This window comes from Pempheris klunzingeri, chromosome 8 (assembly GCF_042242105.1).
Source record: "Pempheris klunzingeri isolate RE-2024b chromosome 8, fPemKlu1.hap1, whole genome shotgun sequence".
Lineage (NCBI taxonomy): Eukaryota > Metazoa > Chordata > Actinopteri > Acropomatiformes > Pempheridae > Pempheris > Pempheris klunzingeri.
In genome coordinates, this window is record NC_092019.1 from 10,209,751 (window position 1) to 10,236,621 (window position 26,871).

A 26,871-nucleotide genomic window follows, 5' to 3' on the forward strand; every position below is an offset into this window, starting at 1 on the left:
TGTTTGTGCCATTTTTTTTCCTTCCTATTCATTCACTCAATAATCACTTACTGTTACTGACAAGGGCAAAAGGGTATTGAATGAAGAGTTATTTAGCATTTCTATGCACGTATATAATATATATTTCATAAATGTTCTTGTGTATTTGTTGAATAGCAAACAGCCAGTTGCATACAGATTCACATTTTAAAAATTATTCATGGATGGCATAAATAACTCAAATTCTTAATAGCATAAAGCCATGCAGACAGTAAACTGCTGATCTTGTGGAAGCAGGGTAAATTATGTCTGAGAGACATTTTCTGCACAGACAAATTTAGCATTGGCGTAATCTGTTCTCACATTTTAGTCCAGCATTCCACAGCGGCACTGTGTGCCAGTCGTGACGCTAGCTGCAAGGCTGCCCTGGTAAATAATTGTTGTCCTGAGGCAAGCTTTAGAGGTGGCTCTTGCAAGTTGAAGCAGTGTAGATGTCTGACTGCAGAGGCAGATTTCTGTATAATGTCAGCTAGATTTGTAGTGCAACATTCTCTAAGGTGAAACATCACAATAACAAAGGAGTCCTGGTCCTACAACATTCTTTCTCTGTGTGTGTATTGCCCTACAGTGGTTTAAAACAATGGTGAACATGACATGATTTGAAGCAAAATCTGTTTTGTGCGGTACCTTACATGTGTCAGTGGTGCATTTAGTCTGTGCTTGAAAAAAATACTTTAGGAAATGTTTTTCTATTCCTTCACTCACCAGATGCCTGGACCTCTGTGACATACTGCAGCAACTCTTGTCCCTGGTGGATGACGTCAAAGGTGAGGTTGTTCATAGTAAGTGCCTTGTCTGCATGATGCTGTAGCCTCTGCTCCGCCAACGTCAGGTCCTCTGTGTCAAAGTCACTCATCTGCTGGGACAGTTCCTCGTTCCATGACTCCAGGTCTGAGATGATCTGAGAGGGGGAGAGGGGATGGAAGCAGAGTGAGTGAGACAGGAGGGAAGAGACAGGTTAACTCACAGATAAGAATACTTTCATTCACAAAAAAGCCTGAGAAAAAAGCATAATCCAAAAAAAACTAATTTCTAGTTCTGCTTGCTGATGTCATTTGACAGTCAAAAGGGCAAATGGAGTTCTACAAATGGAAAAACTCAGATTCATACGGACCAACAGAGTGCAAAAATACTCTGACATCTGGGGACCCATACCTCACACACCTTTGCGAGAGCAAAAGCTAAGGGACTGAGCTAGTTGACCCCTTATCCCTGCGTTCATCGCACACTCACACACATCTCAGCAACACCACAATGTAGCACTGGCTATGTATATTTATTTATTATTTTTCTCAATTAATTAGATTTACATCCTTAGGGGTTTTTTTTTTTTTTTCCCTTTCATGTATGTCTGTCTTCGTCTGTCCAGAGCCTGTTTACTTTGTTCTTCTCTGTTTTGTTCAAAAATGAAAAAATTGAAAATAAAATATTGAAAAAAAAAAAAAAAGGGCAAATGGAGAGAGGGTAAAACCGCATGTAATGATGTGTGACAAAAGTCCCCAACTGAATTCGAACCCACAAAGTCAAGATTTCATGGTGGACATCACACTGCTAAGACAACAAGATGCACCACATTCAAAAGACACTAAGGCATGATATTTCTTTATCCATATAATATTATGGTTAAGAGAATTTCTGAATGCTAAGTCAGACAGTTTAATTGCTGTAACCCAACCACAGCCAAAGCTGACTGCCATAATAACAGATAACATATTACACTGCTGATGCACGGCTGGTAAAGCAGATGAACCGAGATGTCAGCGCTTGTCTCCGACTGCCCACGCAGACTGAATCATGATACCGGGGGGCACCTTGATCCTGGCACCATTCAGCCATGTCTGTCAATGTTATTTTTTCTTTTTTCCTAACTCAGGAGGTCTGATATATGGAGTTACTGTAAAAAATAATGGCAGAGGCTTCATTTACTGTCTCTGAAGTGAGAATTGGGTCTCACAGGTTTCAATTACACATTTTCAATAACATTATATTTTGTCCTGTACATTTAATAACCTTGTTTCCTGATTTCCTAATGACTTGCTGTCACTGCTGTTTGCTGTGAAGAACTCCCTTTCCCATAAGGCATTTACTGTCTAACATCTGCAGGAAGTGTTAAGTTTTATTGCAAGCAACAGTGAGAAAGATGAAGAAGTTACAGTAAGTAGTTCTGGTAAAAAGTAAAATTTCAAGAGCAAAATGATACAGCATGTCTACATTATACTGTAAATAATGGAATGGAAAAGATTATCATACTGACCTTATCATGCAGTATTGGCATTAGCCATTTCATTGTTTTCCTGTTTTATTTAAGACTGGATTCTATGTAGGTGTGAAATCATATCTTAATGTCAGATCTGTGCTTTCCATATTGACATTTACAATAAAGTGGCCATAACATGGTTTATGAAAGGCAAAACTGGTCAAATTTCAACATTCATGTTCTCAGCTACTTTGGTGACATGGGTGAAAGTTTGAAGCTCCTCGAATGGTTTGACCTTAGTGCCTGTCCTACATTCAGCTGTTGTGTAACCCTATAAGCTAATGCAAAGAATGTGTCAATTTGAAATGTGTGGAGTTACCAGGTCCTGACAACTGGATGTCTATGAGACGTCGACATGCAATAGCTTTTAACAGTGGCAAAATCTGATCTGCGTGCTGAAATGAAAATTAAAATGAGATGCTTTTGCAGCTGTCCTCTTCAAATCAGAGACTGTCGCAGAAAGAAAAAAGGGAAACACTGATACGCACACTCAGAGAGATATAAAAAAAGGGACAGAGGTGCCTCGATGTTTGCATGTCTGTAACGTTGTGTTACTAAGATAAGATAGAAAAGCAAAGGCTAATTCAGAAAATTCCTATAGTGAAACTGAATACCTGTATTAGAATATCCTCTCAGGCTATTTTTAATTTCCTCCGTCTCTCAGGTGCTTCCCCAGGCCAGAACCGATACAATCAAGTCAATGTATGTTACAACACCATGGGTGCTACAGATAGAGGTTTGGGTCAGTGCACAACCATGGTATGTGTTTCTACAACTTGGTGCTGCATTTTAGCAATAATAATTTACTGCAAGCTCAGTGTATGATTAAGCTATTTGTCATATGAAACATTTCAGGAACACCAGGCAATAGCTGCTGTTCCTTAGAGTTAGGACAATTTACATGCATATAGAAAAATACGTTTTAAATGTAAAGTGAAAATTGAATAGTGAGTTAAAAAAAATGTGCAAAACAAAAAAATCTTCTTTTTCTAAGTCTCCTATAATTTCTGTCTTCCAGTTAGTTTCATTGACTTGGATAAACTGTGTTTCTCTCTTAACTCTCGTGATACGGACAATAAAGTCTGAAGTGGCATTCAGTATTTATTCTCAGGTTTACCTCCAAACACCAGCAGTCACTAAACTTCACTAAGTTTCAGCATTTTTTTCTCTTTTTTTGGGGTGGGATTCTGTCATTGGTGCTGGTGTAGAGAAAGTCCCAGTTTGTGAGACACCAGAGGGCTTCGCACTTTGGTTTAAGAGAAAATTAAAATGTGTTCATACATACAGTATGTCAGGTCCAGACATTTAGCTGCAAAATCTTTCTGTATGACAGATGCCAGAATTAGACCTCCTATATGCAATTCCAGCAACCCAGGATCATCTGCATGTTCCTCCAGTTTCTCTTAGAAGGTGTGAGTTACTGCTCAATCATGTGTAATAGCACCTTTATTATGCTGAAAGACAGCTGCTTTCCAACCATTGAATTAAGACAGCAGAGAGGTCACAGACAGTGGAAGCATACATGCAGACCACGGACACGTACCGGACAAGCCTTGGACCATGGAGAGATCCCTTAGCCGAGGTTCATTACAAATCCATTTATGTTCTCTATTCTTCAAAACCATAAAGCACATGATATATAAAAGTCTAAAGGTTCTTTGTGCACCTCCCCATTGTTGTTGTTCATCTAGAAAGTAAGATAAACCTCTTTTGCGACAAACGTGACTTTCTTGGGTAGCACCCTGAATAGGCTTATCAAGCGTTTTCATAGCAGAATAATATAATACCCTCTCTGAAACCAATATTTTACAAATCAGAGTACAAATTAGAAACTTACCAGCTCATTTGCACTCTGCACTCCTCTCCTTTTGCAGTTGAGTAAAATGCCCTCTGTGTGCAAAAATACCATCTCCCTCAGCTACCAACGCTGTGGAAACTAACTAATAGAGGAGATAAGTCTCCTCTTTGACCATGTGTGGGTTTTTTTTCCTCGCTGCTGTGCGGTGATACGGGGCTAATAGTCAGAGAAGACACCACTGTATGCCTCACCTCAACCCATGCCCTTACCTCAAACACACACCCCCATACAAGCCAGGAGGGAGTGTCACGGTGCGTGTGTGGGCAGGGAGTGGAGGGAAACAAATGCCTCCTCCACCCATCTTCATGCTCAAGCAGTGTGTCATATTAATCCTCTGTCTGTCTGCGTGCGTGTGTGTGTGTGTGTGTACAAGTGGGCGTACTTCAGTGTTCAACATGAGAGATTAGCAGATTCACCACCATTCCCTGACTTGACATGCAGAGCTAATGTGAGACTTATCTGTTCTTTTGGACTTAACAGCACAGGCACAAAAGCCTTGAAACCAACCACAGAGCCTCTACGCTCACACAGTGGACTACAGGATAATTAACAGACATGTAACAAAACACCACATACTTCCATACTATGTCAAATGTGCAGTTAATGGATTTGATGGGGTTTTATTCTCATATATTCTATAGTTTTCAAGAATCCACATTCTACATGTATTTTTCTGTTATACAGTCTTCCCAAATAATCATCTATTTACTTTTACCAATTTTGCATCTAGAAAGTCTGACACCAGCAGGGTAGGTATGGTTAATGCTCTGAGTCTTAATAGAAACACAAAATAGATTATCTTGAGGATTGACAAAAGGAAGATGTCTGGCCTGAAATTACATATATGTGTCAAATCAGGTTTGGTAGGCATTATTTAACTTTTCATCAAACATAACAAACACATACTTAACATTTTCAGAGCAGGAGGAGACAAACAGCCATGCTAACGGCTCTTTGAGGCTGTACTTATGCAGTAAGTAAGTGGTGCTAATCAGCTATTAGCTTCAGTATTGAGATATGTGACAGAATGTGTTACAATTTTGACTTAATGGGGAAAAGTCAGGATATCATAAACGTCTTATAGATTCATCAAAAGATGAATCAATCTAATAGTTGTTCAAATATTATCAACTGGCCTAACTAAACTGAACAAACAGACACACTAACGCTGCCATCCCTACAGCCATGCCAGTGGGCATTTTTACCCACGCTAAAAATGCTTTTCTCTCACCAGGCTGGTGGCAATTATCATTGAGACCCATTTCCATGCACAGGCACTTTGAATTATTATGTCTGCCATGATTACTTTCCACGAACCTTCTTTTTTACTTACTCTATCCCCATGAATATGAGCCCGTATCTCTGCTCTAAGCTCTTGCTTCCAATGTGTAATTCATCTGTCAACACAGTGTGACTCGAGAAATCTGAATCGACAGCCATGATAAACATCGCCAAAAAAACAAAATAGCATTTGAAAGGAGCAGTTATCATATCTGAGCACGAGCTGAGAAAGGCATTCATTCTCACAGTGGGATGTTAAGGAATTAGCGGATACAATGTAGCCAATTGCTGGTTGGGGAGGTGGATACAAAATTGGAATGAGTCAGTGGATGAGATGCGTCAAGTGGAACTAAATACTTTTTAAATGCAGCACATGTGAGAGTATCGCTGCGAATTCAACCAAGCTTTGAACCAGCAGGGATCCTCGCTACAGGACTGAATCTCCCTTTTACGGCGTAACGGTCCATCAGCTCAGAGTCACAGTCATTTTGGTCTTCCAGTGTATCCTTTGCCACATGTAACTTATCTTTTTGCATTTAAGGAAAAAAAGACTACTAAGCCATTAAGATAAAAAAAAGGGTTTATATGGTACATTAATATCTGTCATCCCCCTTTTCTCAGCTTATTCTTTTATTTCCCCCTCCACTTTTCCTCTTGCTTTCTTATAGAGCATAAACACCTTTGGCCCGCTTTACACCTCAGTTTTTTCCTTTCATCCCCCACCTTCTTCCTGTTTAAAAATTCTGGTCCGCCACTGATATTTTTCATTTCCACTCCCACTTCTTTCTTGCTCTTTTTTAACTGTGCATCCCTCACACTCCATCTACTACTCTTACTCTCATTCTCACTCGTACTTTTGCATGAACATTGCAGGATAAAGCAAAAATAAATATTCATCATACACTAAGCCTCCATCTCTCGCCTACTCACATCGATGGCGTCCCTCTCAAAAATGCGGAGTTGGAGGAAGAGCTCCAGTTTGATCTTTCTTTCCTGGAACAGCTCCTCCATCTGGCCCTGGGCCTCGTCCAGCTGCTGCAGCACGCTCTCGATGTGGGCCATGGAGCTGTTGTGGGGAGTCTTGTTGCTCGAGATGGCAGAGTCTCTGTGGGGAGAGGTCAAACACAGGGGAGTCAGAGGTACAGTCAGACTTGTGCTCCCAAGGAGACAAATCCAAGAAAAATGTTTTTTTTTCTTCTGAATTATTCCTTTCTCCTTTGCAGAGTTTATTTAGTATATCTTCTAACCACTTCTATATAAAACTTAAATCAAGAGAGTATGTTTGTATATGTTTATCAGATCGTGTCCTAGTGCACATTATAGATTACAGATATTAGTAAATCAGCATTAATAAGTGGCACCTGAGCTGTTGTATGAGGTCCTCTCCCTCTTTAATGACATTGACAGTTGCCTGCAGGGTGGTCTGTTGCTGCTGGCCGAAACGCTTGATCAGGTCCTGCACTGCTTCCACCGACTCTGCGTACACATCATCCAGCAGTTCCTTCTGAAGCTCCTCCAACCACGTCCAGAGCTTATAGTGATTGACAGGAAAGCCAAGCCAGTTAAAATGCGCCATCGTGTAGTGTACAATTTCATGAGAAGAGAAAAAAGCAGGGAGCAACCAAACAGGCTTGCTGTGAACAGAATACACATGCTGAAGGAGTTGGGGCAGATAACCAGAGCGCTGTGAGTTAAACACACATGTAAAGATCCATAGTCAAGCTGCCAAATGGACAGGCAGAAGATGGGAGACAGAAATCAAATCCAACCGGTTCTGCTCAAAGCTGGTGTTTTGTGAATGGTCATCTTTGTAACAGATTAGCCATCTGGGTGAATTGGCTCAGCGTACTAAAGCCCTGGCACAAAATCCAGGCTGCAGGGGAGAGACCATGGCACCCAGGGTTTGTCTAACACCCACATTGCCTTCTCAAAAAAACATCTACCTTTGGTATTGTTCATATCAAGTAACTACTGTAATACTGTATCTTGCATTATAACCGACATCTATTCACACAGTTGTTTGGCAACCAAATATCTCAATGGCTGAGTAAGCTTTGTGGTAACACAAAGTGTGTTTTATTAAAGCCTGGGGGCAGCGTATTTTTGTTTAGGTTATGCTAAATTAGCTTTGATTTTCAGCAATGTGTGCTGTCATCTGTAGTGTGCCATACACTCAGTACAACATGCTAGAGACATTTTCTGATCCTAAGTCATAGCCCACTTTTGCCAACTACGCATCCCAGTAGGTTGTCTTTTTAGTTTTTGACATTAATGTAGACTTATTAATAATTTGGATATCACTAAGACATAATGCCTTTCATTTGGAGTGGCTGCATCTGTGTACTTCATGAATATCAGTACAGATGAATCTCCTCTCTTCCAATCTAGTTCATGCTCGCCACAGTAAACTGTTTGTTGCTTTTCAACATGTTGGACTGCATCCAAAAGCTTCTACAGAACTAGAAAAGGAGATGGGCAGGAGAGATTCAAACATTCACTTGTGCACACATACACACAGAAGGACATGCGCGGACAGGCATACACACACACACACACACACACACACACTGTGACTTGCACCAGTGTGAGCTGACAGATGGGATGAAGGAGATTAGTCCATATGGACATTAAAGACTAGCTTCATTAATAACACCATGGCTCTGACTGTCTCTATGAGTCTATGTAAACAGGATGTCATGTTAACACATGCAAAACACAGTGCTATGTCAGTGTGGAGAGGTTAATTTTGACAGTCAAAGATGTGCCGTGCATAACGTTCATATTACTATACACTGTGAGGGTGTGCAAAGAGTGGCACCACATCCACACAGCATGTGCAGATTCCTGTCCTGTGTAGTTTGTGTGTATTTCATTCATTTGTTAAAGGAATAATGTGGATAATAACAAAGAAAATTAAAGACATGATTGTCATTATCATAGTAGAATACAGACTGAGGCAGATTGCCTTAAATCTGTGTAAACACAAGTACAAATACTGAGGGAAAGGGAAGTACAGATGTGTGCAGAGGGAGAACATTGTGACTGACAGGAACATTTTGAGCAATTATGCACACAGACAAAATTATTTTTGAAAGTGTGACCCATTAGACAAACTGCAATAACAAATGAACACAGAAAATGTGGCAAAATCAAAATGACAATGCAAATTTTATGACATTTACCCAATAGGTTGCGCAACAGAAATATGATAAATTTATGTATGTACAGAGATAATAGTGGCTAATTACTAGAATTAATATCACTATGTGATGATTTTCAGACTGAAGATTACCTAAGATAGTTTGTTTTCAAAATAACACCTTTAAGGGATCTTGCAGCCCGAGGTGGAGGTATCTGCTCTCTGGGTGCTTTCTAGTTAATTGTGTTTTTATTTCATAGTAATAGCTGCAGCTCTGATTGTAGCGATATAGACTTCTGTAGAGATATAGAAAATGCTCCTTACATTGACACTGTCGTTGTTAGACCTGGTCTAAAATTGGTAACCATTATTAAAGAATATCACATCCCTCTGCCATTGTACCGCAGAGTGTTGATCTTGGACAAAGATATAATTTTCCTGGTGTGATGTAAATCGATAACCCTCTACCTCTTTTAGCCTCTGACTTTATACAGTATTACTAGCTTTAGCTTCTGGAGAGGAGAAGAGAGGAAATACACACCTCTTTGACATGTGTATGGAAGGCAACAGACATGTCCAATAGGACTTTACGCTGCTCAACACGGCGCACAAAGTCCTGGATGCGATCCTCTAGCTGGTGGGCAGCCTGGTAAATTTCCTCTGGGTCACACTCTCCAGTCTGCGCCAGCTGCTCTGCTGCCTCCAGCAACTTGTCAGCATTGGTGTAGGTGTTCTGAAATGTTCACATTAAGTATATTTTAAAACGAGAGTGCAGTATTTCATACATTCGAATATTATAGCCAACTGCTCTTCAGTCTCTGGAGCTGTGCTGAAATCTTGTTAGTTTTGGAATGGTCTAAGACAGTACAGAAATATCAAACCTAGATCTATTAAGATTTTCTGTTATCTGAAATATGACTTTACATTTTATTTGACTAAAGTTTGAATAATGGAATGGAAGTTTTTTTTCATATTAAAAATGCACACTTGATGCCTTGAAGAAAAGGTATGTCACAAGAAGAAGATTTGCTTTTGCTTTAACACTTTAAACTGAACTTTTTTCCAAATGCATCACTTTTAAAACTCACCTGCGCAACCTCTTCAAAGTCTTCATGTCTCTTCTGCAGAGCCCTGGCTCTGTGCAAAGACTTCCCAACACCAGTGTGTTTACTGAGGAAGGCCTCACCATGGTTTTCTATCCAGTCCAGCACCTTAAAACACACACACACACACACACACACACACACACACAAATACAACATATGCACATAGTTTAAATATGAACAACTACACAGAGTAACTGTACATTGAGAATGCAGTATAAAGTTCTGAGCAGTAGGGGGTGCAATTGACTGGAATGACTGTTCAGATCACATTGGATTTACAGCAGTCTAAAGATGACATCTTTCTCCATCCCTCACACACTCTACCTCTCTGCAGATTCCCTCTTTCTTTACTCTTTTTCTCCATCAGCAGTCTGTTGTGTTTAAATTATACAAGTGTGGACAATTAGATTTTGCCTCATAGGAAATCCAGAGGAGTGCTAAGTGTCAACATTTCCACTGTGGATGAGATTAGCTATAAATCTTTGTACATAATTACCTTATTATCTATTAAACAGATGGCCATACTTCATCTGTTTCTATGTGGGGTAATGAAAGGGATTTCCATGATGCTTTCAAGGTCTCTGAGAGAATATTTTCATAGGACAAACACATATGAAGGCGTGCACAATGCCCTCGACACTTCATGTGACAGTAAATTGCATCACCATGGAAACTACTACCAAGAAATGGGTAAATGAAAGAGTCGATGGAAGAGAGGGAAGACGAGAGAGAGAGAGGGAGAAGGAGGGAGGGGGCAAAGCGGCAGAGGAGTTCATGCCCAAGGGCAGAAACCCATAGCCGACACTATACACCAACTCGGTAGTTTTGATCTAAGAGCTTTGCCATCCAGACAGTCAGCCAGAGAGATAGAGACTCTCATTCTGAAAACCCAAGAGGAAGTGAAAAAAAGGCTTTGAAGAAGCTGAAGCTGATAATCTTAAGTCTTCACATCACACCCTCTGCTATCCAGTATGGAATGCTTGAAGAATATCCCTCTGTAAAACAACAAAGTTTTCTCGGATCTCCATGAGTATTAAAAATGGTTGGAAAGCTACACTTAACGTATGTGTTGTTATTCACTTTGCTGCCAAATGTTTGCACAATAGAACAGTTTCCTCATTTGAATTCATTAAGGATACTTATAGATTATAAATTTACTTGTGCTTACTACTGTTGTGCGTGTACTGTTGCTAGTAAAAATGTACTTTTATGGCAATACCAGCTGCACTCAACTATCGGAAAACACTGTTTTACAAACTGAATTTACTGCCACATGACAAGCCGTGTGAAGTGCTAAAGAAGTTGATTAATTGCAGTAAACATTTTTGGAAGGATAGGTCCGTACCTTGGTAGTGCTTTACATTACCTAATGGACTCGGTATAGACGGCTGTGCAGTGTAATTAAATGGAACATAGGGGCAAGACGGAACAGCGCTTTCTTCAGTCTTTACTGAAGTATTTATTGTGTATGCAGGTCTGCTTGTAGTTGGACTTCACTTTGCTCTGTATGTCTGTACGTGTCTCTTACTTGCTGTACATCCTGCTGAAAGACACACAACTGCAGCCGTTGGTGCAGACGGACTTTGCGATGCTGCCAGATGTTTTCCAGCTGCCTCTGGTGATGGAGCACCTCATGGATGATGTCCAGGACGTGGTGCACTGCCTTGGAGTAGTTAGCGGATGCCATCAATGAATCAGCACTTCCTGGGGTCAAAGGTCGCTGGAGTTTGTCCAAAAGAGACTTCCCATCCTGGCTTACCTGTAAAATGTGACATGTAGTTTAACATTTATGAAAAATTAATCAAGTATGTATAAATGTCTCAAGAGTCAGCGGCTAACAGAAAGATGGAAAGAACACATTGACTATGTTAGTAAAAAATAACAAAATCTATTGGTATGACTACAAATTTGGCAAAAAGACTCGACAACACAGTCATCTTATTTTTATCATCACAAAAATCGGGATAATATATAGTAGTACTAATTTATAGAATTACCACTGTCACTAAAAAGGACTACTACCTCTGTTAAGTATTTCCAAATTAGTTTTTCCTGTCAAGTAAATAATTTTGAATATTGTTTTATAAACCTGTTTTACACCTGTTTTATCTATTATATTGTATGTTTTATTTGTATTCTGTACGGCGACCTTGTGAGCTTTGAAAGGCGCCCTAAAAATAAAATGTATTATTATTATTATATTATGTCAAATTCCATTGCTGTTTTTCTGTCATTTGTTTGATTTTAATTTGTATAAATAAATAAAACTCAAACACAAATGGATGGATCATGGAGAGTTTGTATTGTAGATTTTGTATTGTATTCCATTGTGAGTGTAGATTTTGAATACATGATTTGGATAATTACCAGTCACATTTTGCATTGATATTTACATAAACCTTTGTGTTGTGCATGCTCACTTGTGTGTGCATGTGTGTGTGTGTGTGCGCATAAATGTGTGCACTGACCTCGGAGTATGCAGTGGTGATGTGCTCATATAGTCCCTGGTGATGGTGGATTGTGTCTTCCAGATCCTGGAGTTCAGAGGGCAGCTCTCCTTCACCACATGCCTTACACCACGGCTCCACTTTACTCATGTACTGGAGAGTTCAACAAAGACAGCTTAAATAGAATAATGATTGAAAAGCAATTGTTCTGTTATGGGAAGGGCAGCATGGAGGCAGGTGTATTTCTCTGCAGCTTGACTCGAGGCTCTAAAGGAACAACATGCTTTCTGTCACAATATCATGTCTGTAATGCTGCTCTGTCCGCTAATATCGACAACGAAATATCAATAGCTGTACAAGGAAGTCTTGAGCATTAAAGTCTGTGCAGAAATAAGCCACTCAGCAAACAACAGTTGTCACCAACTAACTAATGCATTGTTACTGCAACCGTAAGCAAAACAATGGAGAGCAGTATTGATCATTTAAATGGTCTATTAGGTCTGTTAGGGGTAAAGCAACCCCAGCGTAAAGTGTAGTGGAGGAAAAATATATTTTTTTTCTTGAGTCTCTTTCTCTTGAAATATATATAAAACTATAATAAGGTTTGGATATTAAACTATTCATGAAAGCACAAATGACACTGAAGTCTGTTGACGTCATCAGACCAGTACTGGATTTTCAGTATCAGTATTTCGTGTCTGTACCTGGTCTGCTTTCTGGTGGAAGCTGGCGGACATTTCCAGCAGCGTGCTGCGTTCATCCAGCGCTGCAGCGAAGGCCTTCCACTCCTGCTCTAGCTGTCCTGAGATCTGCTGGATCTGCTGGGAGGCGTAGTGGCCTGACTCCAGGAGCCGATTCCCTACTGACATGATCCGATTGATGTTCACATACACATTCTGTGTTTAAGGAGAGACAGAGAAGCAAAGATGGCACAGATTAATATAAAGTTTATTTGAATAAGATACTATATATTACTTCATTTGTTAAGTTCTTGACTGTATATTCCTCCATTTGTTAAGTTCAGCCACACAAAGTGAAAACTACTGTGTGCTAACAAAGTTTGAATCTGAATACAGCTGACCCGAGGCTCTGCTGACTCATATAAACAATGTTTTTCTATGTAAGGTTAATAATAATCCATTCCAGTCAGGTAAATTAACAGGCTGCCAGTTAAAGTACTGTTGTGGTTTCATTTTGGGTGCCATGACGCATGAAGCTGCAACTATGTTTTCAAACAGATAAGATTGGCTGTATTTCTGCAAACCAATTTAAGTGTGTTTATGAAATATAGCAGCCATAATGACATTAACATACATGTGAGTTCTAGGGGAGTCAATACATGCAGCCTCGTCATAAGGTATCCCTTCACACATGTGCACACAAACACACACACCCTTGCGGACATTAAAAAGTCATTCACTTGGAAGGCATGCCTCATGTGAATGATGAAAAGGAACCCATTTGCCTCTTAATCTTTCAGTCCTTTTTAATATATGGGCTCCAAGCTGTTTTGTGTAGATAGCCACGGATCGGCACACGCTAATTAACAACTGTGTTAACAGCCTGTTATTATTCTATTCAATTACTGCTCCTGGAGCCTATTATGGCTCTTAGTTTGCTTGTTTCAATCACAACGGGGAGCAAAGATGAACCGAGCATCAGCTACAGCCCTCAGACAAAGGCAGGGTCTCGGTAAGAGCGATTCTAGAAACACAAATCATGAGGTCTGATCAAGCTGTGAGGCTTTGGGATGTTTTTGACGGTGTCTTTTCCTGAAATTGGGATTTAAAAAGGGGTGGAAATAGCGTTAGTTTTACTTGTAGGAGTTATGACATGCAAACCTTGTAGAGACATTCCCTACTGTCCAAAATCCAGGAAAATCTTGACACTGGGACATCAAAGGCACTAGATTAAGTCTGGTGTTGACTTGAGGATAATAGAGACACTGGTGTGCCTAGAAATATGGCTAACATGAGAAATAAAGGGGGTGCAAGTGCTCTTGAATACACAGCAGTGGGTAAGTGTGATACACAAAAGATCAGCAGTGCACTGTAGAACTACAGTAATCTTATTATAGTTTTCTATAAAGACACAAATCAAACTTAACAGAAAAATGATCTGCAAGCTACGATAGATCATATGTGGTATTTTACCATAGGAAAGTGTGACAATTTTTTCAAAAGGACAGACTCACAAACTGGCCTCAAGGAGAACACACACCCAGTCACAACCAATAAGCCTGAAGGCCTTCGAGCCATCTGCAGGACATTATGAAATAGATTAAATAACAGAGGCTGGAGTACTCAAACACGCTGGGTGGTAAAGTCTTAATCCAGAACTGATGGACAGAGAGGGGGAGGGGTGTGGCATAGATAGTGAGAGGCAATTCCTAATTCAAACCCGATGATGGGGCATGGGGCAAGTGAGAGAGAGAAAAAGTGAAAGAGAGAGAGAGAGACAGTGGAGGAAAAGAGGGAAAACACTGTTGACCCAGAAATTAATCATCTTCAATTACTTAACTGAACTCAGGGGTTTCACTGATGAAAAAAACACACCGCTGCTGATTTAGAATAGTTGGATTTTTTCCCATCCAACCATCTGATGAACACTGAGAGTGAACCTATTTGTACAGCATATACCCATTAATAGGATGCATTTGCAGAAGGCATAGGGAATAAAAATGAAACGCTAACTTAACCCTAACATCACTCAAACCTCAACATCAATATTAATGTGTGTCAGTACTACACAAAATTCACTTTTGACCTTAAGATTTGCACAGTGCTTTGCTAGTCTTTTTGTAAAACTCTGCATGTCTAATTCTCCTGCCAGGACAAGTCGCCCTGACAACGCAAACCACAGCTTTGAATAATTGTCACTGTTTACTGGTAGACTTCTTATCTCACAGATCACTTCCACAACACAGAGCTCTCCCACTTTTACTTGGACTATTTCTAATCTCTGCAAAATATCTTCTGTAAACAAACTAAACGCAAATCATCTCCATGCCTTCAGGACTGTTCCAGTGTTTTTCCATTTTAATTCTACATAGCATGCTGGGGTGCTAAAAGTATCACTGGTGTGGCTTCAATAACCTGTATTGTGCACGCATTTGGGATTTTTTTTTGGTTTTTATGATCTGTTCCAGTTTGCTACTGAAATTACCAATTTCTCCCACAAGGATCATTAAAGTTTCACGATACTTTATAAATGTAATAGTATACAGAGTGTGATGTTCCATAAATCATTATAACAACACCTGCCAGAGACCTCAGCCATTACAGAACACAATCAAGCCTTTTATTTACCCAGCAGCAATGCCAAGAGTTGAACCTGTATTTTTATTTGTCACTTGGTAATTCCACTCACTTTGCAATCAAATATGTTTCTTTTTAAAACTAAATCTGTAGTTACACATGCAAGACGTAATAAGCCAAGGTTGCTTAGAGGCGGAGATGCTGCCTTAGCGTGTGACTATTCTGTCCAATACTTCCATCGAAACAAATTAAAATTCTGTGGTCCTGTGAAGTCCCTCCCATTAAAAAAAACTCCTTCCTGCTAAGACATTAGTATCAACAGCTATCCGTATCTGCATATATAACACACTGCCACATACAGACTGAGAGACAATTTCACAATGGCAGGACCTGTAATAGCTGAAGGTGCTGATGATGAATACATGACAATGGATGCTGACGAATGGTTGGAACATGACGATATTTATGAAAATGGAGATACACTTGGCCTTGATTTCAGAGGAAAAGAGAATGCAGGAGGAAGTGAATCAGGCCCTGATTCAAGAGAACAGAAGAAAGAAGAGCCGAAAAAAGAGAAAGTTGCAACTATGAGACCACTGCAAAACACTCAAAGCCCAAACACTGCTCGACCCTCCATCTGCACGCAACCCGACAGATACGTCACTATCAAACGCCCTCCGCTGAATGCAAACCGGAGACAAGGAATGAAGCAACAATCCCACTTAGGTAAGGTACATGCTGAAATTAGAATGATATAGATGCAGTAAATGCAGACACATGAAACACTAGCAAGTCATAATGGTAACAACAACATTATATTATCTTCTGATCAGCTTTCTTCAGGCGTTCTACTGTGTGTCTGGTGATTCTGTGTATTCTGTTGCTCGGAGGGATAATCGGAATGAACTTCTACTGTGAGTGTGAACTTTCTTTTATGAAATCACAACCTTAAAAATGAGCAGAAGACATTTCACCAGAAGCGAAAACAGATTTGACAAAACCTGCATAAAAGTGTTCTGCGTATATTTACATACATCTATATCTATGTATGATTATATAGATGCAGTCCACTTAAAGTAATCTTGTGTTGTCATGTATTGAAGTGTAACCCTTTAACACACACCATCAGTTTGGGGGAGTTTCACTTAATTTATGACAAATTAGCAATTTTTGATTGTTAGCCCCTTTGAAATTTGGACATAACATTTTCAAAGATGCATTACATTGCAGGACTGCAACACTTCTTTGGAAATAGGGGGAGATTTTGAAAGTTTCAGGGATAAACTCTACTGATGATTGTTACTTCTTTTAAAAATTACCACAATAACAAAAAGTTTGACCATTAGTCTTACAGTAGATATTTACATTTAGTACATGCTCATATTCATGTAACTTTTGATAGTAATAGCTGTCCGTGAAAGCTCTGCTTAGTACTAGTGTCCAGCAGCTGGACCAGTTGAAAAAAGGAAAGGTTAAAAAAATATATGTGCATGCATGAATTGTGTATGTGATTGTGTATTTCATACTTTGCCTCTTTGATAACAGATCACAGCTTATTTGAGCTTCGTATGAAAGTTGCCAAACTACGTGAGGAAAACAACAACTTGAAAAACCAAATGGGTGGGTAGTCATTGGACGGGATACATGTTAACACCCTATAAACCAGAGTGATTGCTTTTTAACAATATTTGCAAAAAATAATAATAAAATGACAAAAGCTACTAAAGAAACAGCACCAATCCTTGATTTAATGTTTCATAAAAGCCAAGTGAAACTAAACTGTTGTTCATCTTTACAGGCATGTACCTCTTCAGTTCTACATACCAGGTTTCCCTCACAGAGGACTATAATTGTTCTAATGGGCACGATCTGTTGATTTTAAATAATGAAGTGCTTGAGGTGAGGAGTAGATCTGTGTGTCTATTTGTTCACATGTGCACACATATATGCATAGCGTATGGCATAATCTCAATTAACAACTTCTATTTGCCTTCATAGGGACAAATCAAAGGGAAATCGTTCCATCTGCACCGCAAGACACAGAGAGATGAACAATGCAGCATCCTGTTTTCCTGGAATTGCACAATCGCACCTTTCCCTTTCCCTCAAAATGCATCTACAATGTAAAGGGACAATCACGTGTTGAGGTCACATATCCATAACTATGTTATAATTTGTTTATTATTTCTTAGAGCATATTTTTGGGATTATTTTGTATACATTATGCTGTATGTCTGCCATTTGTTCCTGCTTTTCAGAGATTTACAGAAATCCACTCATAAATGGTTTTCAATCATTGAAAACCATCAGACCGGATATTGTGATTTTATAGAATAGAATAGCAGTGGGGGGAAATTAGTTAATATACATATATCTCTATACACTACACAATCTATTTTGATATACTTTATGTCATTAACCTGTGGATTCATCATTTCAGTTCATTAATGACAAATCTAATCAAACGTGCAATAAAAAACAATGCCCCGTTTTTATAATAATTGCAAAGGTTCAATTTAATAATAAAAAAAACATTTTTGTTCCCAAACTGCATTTGTTAAGTGCACCCCATAGGGGGCATAACATTAACATAACTCCATCTATTGTCCTGTGCATGACACACTATCCCTTGCATAACTGCAAACAGGCATCACTAACATTTAGTTAAATGACTAAAATAATGACTTTAAGTTGATAATGCAAACTATTGCGATATAATGAAGCAATATAATAACAACTCTTAAAACATGTGGTGCCAGTATTTATGTATCAGTGGAAACCAGCAAACATGTACAGGTAAATGTGTTGTTTGACCTTGCTCCTCATAATTTTTTAGATATACTGAGAACACACACAGACACAAAAGGACACAGGCAGTATATCTACATGAACGCACATAAACACATACACACACCACAATACTATGAATTTCCATTCAGCCATGGAGGCAACAGGAAGGGGAAACGCTGCTTCCTGTGGAAGAATAGGTGGAGGGGGCGGAGGTCCCTCTGAGTGTACCACAACTGTGTGTGAGTGCTGTGAATATACATTTGAGTTTATACTGCAGTTCCATCTGTATTTTCCGCTACTGTTGTCTCAGGGGGTTATTGGTTCATCTCAACTGCAATGCTGACACAACTGGCTTCGGGTGGTCACTGAAGCTGCCCCTGGGCCCTCATGTTGACAACGCTCATTGCACATGGTTCCCAACACCAGTGATTTGTGACACCGTCAGTGGGAGGATTTAGGCCATGGTCCCACTGTCCCTTCACCACACTTTTGTCACAGTAATAAAAAGTAAAAGGAAAAAAAATGTGATTCAACACATTTTCTTCTCTAACAGTTGGGTTGTTTTTCTCCAGATTAGAGGTAATGGGCTGAACACAAGTGTTTTATTTAAGTTTTAATAGCTATGAAGCAAATTTTAGTCTAAATCTATTTTCATACATCCTTGAGAGATATCGACTCGATATCGACTCAGGCTTAGATCAAGTGGACTGGAATCATACAGGATTATGTTGCAATGTGACCGTCATTGATCAATTGTGATAAAAAAAAATAAAATGTAAGGGAAAGGGTGGAAGGGTCAGGGTTTGATGGTTTTTAGTTAGCAAGACCATGAGGGGTTGAAGGAACTAGCAGAGCAGAGCACTGTGAGACTGCAGAGTCAATACAGTATAATGTCCTCAGCTGCACTTATTAGTAAGCAGCACAGCTCCACAGACTTCAGTAAGGTACAGGAGGGCAGGGAAGGGTTGTGGAGCAGAGCAGCAGAGAGCAGCACACAGCTATGGGAGGGGCAGGGAGGTAATATGGGTCAATTATGGGACCAGCATGGTGACAAGACTTGACAAGGGGGGCAGAGTTGAGGCAGAGTGGAAAACAGCTGAATAATATAACAGAGACAGAGGCAGGACAGAAAATATCAGCCTACAGCGAGTCGCAGCCCAAGGGGCTGTAGGATAAAGGCTGTGAAAAAGAAGAGGTGCATGTTTGAGTGTGTGATGCTTGTACAGGGGTGGGAGGCCTTAGCTTGTTACTGTGAATGACAGCAATGATGATCGTTTGTGACTGCATTGCTGGTGTGTGAGTGTGTTTCTATGCGTGTGTGTGTGCACAACAGAGACAAAGACAATGTCTTACCATGCAGTTCATAGCAAAGTGGTTGTGCTGGGTCTGCAGCTCGACAGCATGCTGGTGGTTCCCTCCGATCTCTGTGTAACTGGTGAGAAAAAGCCCCTTGTTGTGCATGATCCAGTCAAACATCTAAACATGGAAGAGGGGGAGAAAATAAGAGTTTTATAGTGCATGAAAAGGGTCTTTCCATCTCGTGTTTACTCACAGCAGCAGTGAGAATAAGAGAGGGCGGGCCTGCTGTTTTGTGTTTGTAATTAACCAAAACCTTTCATCGCTCATCACTGCACTGACTTCTGGAGGCAAGTCATCATGAAGCTCCTCTGTAATAAGTGGGAACAAAGAACAAGCTGTGCTTGTGTGTGTGTGTGTGTGTGTGGTGTCCATTGCACTTTACCCTTCATTTGTTTGGGAGTGTGTTCTTTCTCTCTCTACATGTTTGGTGTATGGAAAAGTAGTGTTTAATTACAGTTCTGGCACTTTCCATAGTCGGCCTCTGCATTTGCCTCCAGCTCTGCACAGTTCAAACAGCTACATTTCCCAGCTCCAGACATGCAACATCATACTCTCCTGAAACAATCACACACATTCATTTACTCGCTGTTTCAGTGCACACAAACACACAGCTCAGATAACACCTCAATCTTACATGACCAAATAAATCAAAATTGTAAAACCAAAGTTAGTCAAAACATAAGAATTTGCATTATTGGGATATTGTACAATGGCCTTCTGTCAACACTGGCCAGTAGTTTCAGTCTACCACTGCACTCATCTGTTAGGCTTTTACTACTACATACATACACAGCCTCACTAATCTGGCCTACATGGGGATGAAAGTTGATCTGAGGACTTAAATGTCTGGATTAATGTAATGTTTTCAAATATCCAGCTAAGACTGGCATGCACGCATGCATGCTCATACATCAGATTAGCTCCTGTGTGGCCTGAAATACCTATGTGTACACCTAGTATGTACACAGGCAAATATTATAATACAGGCATAAAGGGGCAAGAACATAAGGAGGGTATGAGGAGCCCTCTAACCTTATCCTCTACATGGTTTCAGTCCTCATGTGTGTGGTATGGGGAATAGAACAGAATAGCACTCTGACCTTCTCTGCGTCTTGTTCAAACAGGCGCAGCTGGAAACACTGGTCCAGCTTCAGCTTCCTCATGTGCCACAGCTGCTGCAAATTCTGGCGAGTCCCATGCAGCTTATCCAACAAACCGGTCACCTTAGCTACTAAGTTGTGTGCGTCCGCATGTGTATGGAACCCATGATGATGGTCGTTGGAATCTCCACTGGCCCCACCAGTGCGGTTACCGTACCCGCTTTCACCGCTACTTCCCCCTCCTGCAGTTTGTGACTGTAGCCTTTGCAGCAGCCTTCGTCCTTGCCCGTCCAGCTCCTCCACAGATGCCTTAGTGGCCCTTTTCTTCAGCGCTGCATGTTCTTCCATGAGCCTCCGAGCGCCCTCCAAGTCCCGCGGGAGATCACGCTGGGACAAGGTGTCCTGGAGCTCCTCAAGGCGTGCCAGGGCCCGCGCTGCATCGCTGGCAAAGGTCTCAAATGACAGCCGCACCTGAAATGACAGTAAAAAGTGACCTGCATTTTCCTAAATGTGAATACCACTGAACATTAGTTAATTAAGTGTTGGTAAAACACAAGACTTATAAAGCCTTATAAAGTCCTGCTGAGAGGAGCAGCTGTTTTCTTAATCAAACACAAAAAGCCTAAAGTCAAGGGCTGACAAAAGACCAAAAAAAAGACAAAAAGAGAAAGTATCCAAACCTCAATCCAGTCATCATGGTTGTACTCTAAGCTGCCCTCAAAGTCAGCTGTCAGCTGGGACGGGTCCACAATCTTGGATAAACCCTCTAAGGAAACCATCACCGTCTGTTGCGTGCCGTTGTATGTGGGACAAATGGACAAAAGAAGGAAGTAACAATAAAGAGATCAATATGGTGAAGCGAGGCATGGGAAAGAAGTGAAAAAGATAGGACAAGAGGAGGACAGACCACAATTTAATGATCATCAGTCATCATCATCTTTATATTCTAAACTAATCAAATGTTAACTCGTCATAATATTTCCCACTCTTAAACCTAGATTATGAAAAGAATGTGCAGAGTCAGTGGCTCCACATGTCTTCTGTTTAGATAGGTGGGGTGACCAAGAAAAAAAACATTCCATACATTTTAAAGAGCATTCATGTTATCATTAATAAGATGGAAACACATGGATGTAAACTCTTAGGTAGTAAAAACAGAAACTGAAACCATTCACTAAAAAACAGAATTGGGGCTGGAGTCTGACTGAGTACTCTCCTGTATAGATGCTATAATAACAGCTTCATTTTTAGCTTCCTTTAAACTGCAAGCAAACTAAGACACACTTACAAGAGTAATTGTATGTGGAGTGGTGAACCTACAAACAGAGAGCAGGGAGCTGCGCTATAAAAACATCACCTTGTACTGCTGGATAATGAGCAGAAGTAGTGAAAACTCAACAGTAAGGAAGAGGGGAATAAATCTTGATCATTTCCCCCATCTAGAGGCAGGCAGCCAGAGACTCCAACCAGTGACCCCCTGGTTATGATTGTGTTCTGCTCACTCACAGTACATGTTTGAGATCATAAAAAAACAACAAGTGGCTTGTCCAAACCCAACTCACTACTGTTGGGATGAAATGCTTCGCCATGTCCTATATACCCTGTTTCCATAGTAACTGGGTCAGGACTAAATATACCAGCACCACATGCCCACACGGGACAGAGCAGAGCCACTGTCACCGAGCAGCAGTCCAATTAGAGCTGATAAATTGAGACCGATGGCTATGCTAAATTAACAAAAGCTCTAATAGCTTACTGCAAATTGTTAATATTGAAATATATATTCATGCAATGAATACCACCAACATCTCCAGCTCATGTAGAAAACAATAAAGCATCATAAACACGTAAGCTCAAAAGATATTATAACACTAATTGTTCATGTACAACATCCACAAAAATAAAACTCACGATTAAGTGTTAAAAGGATTAGTTTTGTGTATTACAAGTAGTTAACTTATGTAGAGTTTCACCCACCTCAAATTCAAACTTGGAGCTGCCAAAGTTGGTCCTCTGCTTCTGCCAGAAGTTGTCTGGCTTGATGATGAGAGCAACGTGGATACAAGAAGGAAAAGACTCCTGAAGGATCTTTAGCAGAGGCTTGATGCTGTCCCACTTAGAACCACGCATGTCCACAATGACTGTGAAGCCATGTCTGGCCACTTCCTCACTGCAGAAAACATGAATAAAGAGGTCAGATCCCATGATAAAGAGCAAATTAACACACGTGAAAATGATTATGCTAACAGGAAGCCGTTAGAGCATCTTAGGGGAGAGTATAAACAAGCGACCATAAAAGCACCAAATCAAATCAGTCAGATGTGATTGATATGACACTGACCAAACCTGAATGAGCTGAAACAATGTCACACTACTGAGTCACATCATTTTAACTATTTCTGTAACACCATAAAGAACCAAAAAAAAGACTCAATTGTGTAAAAGGTCTGTTAAAACAGCAAATGTGCCAAAAAGATTTAAAGTCAAACGATCCCATGCAAATCTCCAGAGCATCTGGAGAGGAAAAAAGAAAAAATAGGTAAAACATTCAACCGTTGAAATTTCCACTGCTGCTTACCAGGAGTCCTGCTGCTGTATAAGTCCATAAAAGGTTGTTTCTCAGTGTTAAAGGCTTTAATCTGAATGTGTCTAGCTAGGAGACAGAAACAGACGCAGGGCCTCCTGCTCTAACTCACTCTGACCTCACTCTCTGAAAACAGATCGGCAGCCAAATGGGTAGAGAAAAACAGTGTAGAGGAGGGTGAGGAGAGAGAGAGAGAGAGAGAGAGAGAGAGAGAGAGAGAGAGAGAGAGAGAGGGAGGGAGAGGCAGATTTAACAGAAAAAGGAGAAAGACAGACGAAATATTTAGACATGAGAAGGACAAATCAAGCTGAGGAGAATAAGCTGACCTCCTTCTGAGTTAGTGACACTTGGATCCTACTGCACCTCAAAGTGGATGAATGACGACCTTTTCCTCTCTAACCTCTTAACACAGCTCCTAAACAGCTGAGCCTTTTGAGACCAAGAAGTCATTGTGTACCAGTATGCTCTGATTCAGAGTAAGCTACTTATCTTTTACATATATATATTTATATTAGCATTGCCGCCTTTGTTTTACAAATCAGTGAAGAGCAGACAGAAAATGAGAGGGTGGGGTGACACAGCATGTCTGGGTCCGGACCGATTTCAAACCCAGGTGGCTGCGTTAAGAACTGCACCCTCTGCTATTCCCTCCACCAGGTGAGCCACCACGACACCTCTGAGTCTGGTTTTAATACACTCTATAATATGGCACAGAGGAAAAAAAGCAGTGTGGTGGTCTATCTCAAGTTAAAGATTAACAGTTATTCAGCTTTGTCTGCCACCAACTAATGCAAAATAAAAGTACATGACAAAAGCATAGGAATGAACAGCAAAGCATCACAGTCCTTGCAGCCCTTTAGTTACATCATTTAGACTTCATGTGGCCTCTTTTTTGAGTTTTTAAGTAAGTAAGTAAGTAAAGATATTGTTCCAGGGGTCATCATCTTATTAATAGTTAGGTTGTTCCTGGGTTTTAATAAAGAATTGCAAACGATCCACAGCATACAAATATTTGCATCGCACTGACTACTACTGACTGAAATATATGCAGACATTAAGGATTTCTGATTTTGCCCTGGACACCAGGACAAGGAGCCTAAAGAAAAACCTGGACTCAATTTTTGCAGTAACTGATCTCCACTGTGAAAAAGATTTAAAGTAATAGACCTGCAAAGGACTAGAAAGAGCAGCACAGGGGAGATCAGAAGCAGCAGAACAGAGGAGTGCAAGCGCCCCTCCAAGCTAATCCCAACTGACTCCAAACAGAACAGCCTGGGGCCAAGTGTTAAATGTGAAGGAAAGGTGTTTCTACACTTGAACATCAGCTTGCATGCTACTACATAGTGAACACAACTCTGCAAGGACATCCTGTGGCTACATGCTTCCTGCAGGAGTTTATAGACACTACAACAACAAGTCAAACAGAGAAACAGGAAAGAAAGGCCAACAGAAGAAAGAAATACCAGACTACATGACACTTGGTTGAATTACAACCGACCCACTCTAAGTAACAAAATCAAAAGGGGAGAGTAACTAAAATAGTGGTAACCTAGATAAAAGAGTAGTAGCTTTTTTCTGGAGAGTTAGGAGGAAATAAGTGGTGGGGAGGAAGGTGTTTGAATCTTCACAGAGAATCCAAAATAAAACCATCCCAGCTCTCAGTGGCCTCAGGTTAAGCTGCATCATTTTAAATCCAAGCAATGTGGGAAAGTCTGACACAGACAAAGTGATGACATGTGGGTGAGTGTGACTGCATAAGAAGCGAGTGCATGAGTTTGCGTGCATGTTCACAGTTTGCAAAAGTGTGAATCTTCCCTTTTGTATGTGTGGGTTTATTTTACTGATTTCATACCTGGGAATAGTTGCCAGGTAGGCTATGAGCCTGCGCAGGTCTTCGGGTCGTATTCTGTCGTGGTTGCTCCGTGCTGGGAAGGTGAGAACGGGACCTCCGCGTCTGTCTCTGCCACCTTTGGGAAGAAATCAGACAAGAAGAAAATCATTAAATAAAAGCTACTTCCAGTGTAGATAAGGCTCACATACTGTAGCATGGCTTTTGCAAAGACAGTTATTTTACTTTTAGCTGCTTAGTCTGATGCTACTCTATTCACTTATGACTACAAAATAGAATATTACCCCAAAAAAGATGTAACAAGTCAGTGCAGCAGTTCTCTGAGAGATGATTCATTTCTAGGGGTACTGTCTGTGAATATTTCTGCAGCTAATCATGATGATACTGAATCAGATTAGTTAGATTACAAGACTGGCAATAGCCTTTCATACTGCGGTAACAAATACATTTAATGTACAGGGAAAAATACTCTACAACTCACTTACAATTATGCAGATGCCAATGCAGTTAACACTACTGGGGTAAAGGCCAGGTCGACACCATGACAAGTCACAAACCATTCAGAGAAATAAGTGAGTGCACTCAAATAAGTTAAAAAAAAAAAAAAAAAGTAAATGCTGTGGGAAATTAAGCGTGAATTTTCAACAAAATGATGTTCAAGTTGCCATATTGTGACATTAAAAGAGCGTACAGCAAGTGTTCGCATTTGAAACAAATCTTTCAAGCACAAGCGCTGAGACATGTTACTGTTATTATTCTGATTAAGAGTTTGACTTTAGGACTCTTGGTAGTAATTAAATTAACAACCAAAGATGGCATTCTTCATTTATAAAAGGTGTCTTTCTGACTGGTATTTAAATGAGCGTATTATATGAGACTAAATTTGCCACTTTTGTCTAACATTTTCGTTTCTTCTGATAAATTTGTCTTGCATCAGCATGCAAACACAACAGCACATGAATGACACAAAATCCACTCCCATACAAGGTCTCTGCAGCAATATAGGGATACAAGAGGTCCTTCAAGCAAGTAAAGAGTTTGAAGTTTTAACAAGCTTATCTAAGCTCAAGGTCAACATCACTTTGTTTATAAAGAACAGTCAGGTTTTAGTTTTAAACACCACAGCAAGCACCTGGCACAGCCGGTTGAAGAGCAATTATGCAAACGAATAACTCCGGTATGGTTATGAATCTTCTTCACTGATAAAAGATGTGGATGGCATTTTTTTTAAAGAGTATACTGAATATATCCTATCATATCAGTGATATATAGTGTTACTGTATATATCTGACCTGAGAGAAAGGCAACCTTCTCCTTGAGGATGGGAAGCACATCAATGGCCTTCATATCCTCATTGCGATGAAACCCTGAAACACAGAAAAACAAAGAAGTCAGCGACCAAAGTCATTTAACAAAGACACGAAAACATGTGGATGATCAGCACAGTGGCAACACTCACACTAATCTTAATCTGTTTACATACCAATATGGACAGCAGCCCATGATATATTTAGTATGTATGAACTGGTCAGTGTTTGCTGATGCTTCAACTTTAATTGATCCGTTACATTGCTTTTAAAAGATCTCAATCAAAAAATCTCTGTTGTAATCGGTGTGTGCGAAAACAACCTGTTAACCAAGGCAATCCAATTCATTTGACACACTGTATAAAGGACAACATTATTTCACAGTAAGCACGCACATACACCATGGACAAAACCATTCTGTTCAGCTGCTTTTTGTAAAAACACCACTGACATGACATTGTGGATTCAATTAGCGTGCTGACATCAATGGACCAAAGC

General features: G+C 40.2%; 1 protein-coding gene across 1 annotated transcript in view; it reads right to left on the minus strand.

Moving 5' to 3' along the window:
* triob (trio Rho guanine nucleotide exchange factor b) overlaps nucleotides 1-26,425 on the minus strand; it is a 63,404-nt gene extending 36,979 nt beyond the window's left edge. The window contains exons 1-14 of the mRNA XM_070835969.1: nucleotides 26,359-26,425; nucleotides 25,070-25,184; nucleotides 22,611-22,803; nucleotides 21,314-21,418; nucleotides 20,634-21,104; nucleotides 19,528-19,650; nucleotides 12,832-13,023; nucleotides 12,149-12,280; nucleotides 11,209-11,439; nucleotides 9,663-9,785; nucleotides 9,116-9,307; nucleotides 6,797-6,966; nucleotides 6,366-6,540; nucleotides 745-940 (exon numbers count right to left, since the gene is read on the minus strand). Coding sequence (XP_070692070.1) covers nucleotides 745-940; nucleotides 6,366-6,540; nucleotides 6,797-6,966; nucleotides 9,116-9,307; nucleotides 9,663-9,785; nucleotides 11,209-11,439; nucleotides 12,149-12,280; nucleotides 12,832-13,023; nucleotides 19,528-19,650; nucleotides 20,634-21,104; nucleotides 21,314-21,418; nucleotides 22,611-22,803; nucleotides 25,070-25,184; nucleotides 26,359-26,413 — 2,473 coding nt within the window. The 5' untranslated portion in view covers nucleotides 26,414-26,425. The remainder of the gene's footprint in view (nucleotides 1-744; nucleotides 941-6,365; nucleotides 6,541-6,796; nucleotides 6,967-9,115; nucleotides 9,308-9,662; nucleotides 9,786-11,208; nucleotides 11,440-12,148; nucleotides 12,281-12,831; nucleotides 13,024-19,527; nucleotides 19,651-20,633; nucleotides 21,105-21,313; nucleotides 21,419-22,610; nucleotides 22,804-25,069; nucleotides 25,185-26,358) is intronic.
* Between the last annotated feature and the right edge of the window lie 446 nt (nucleotides 26,426-26,871).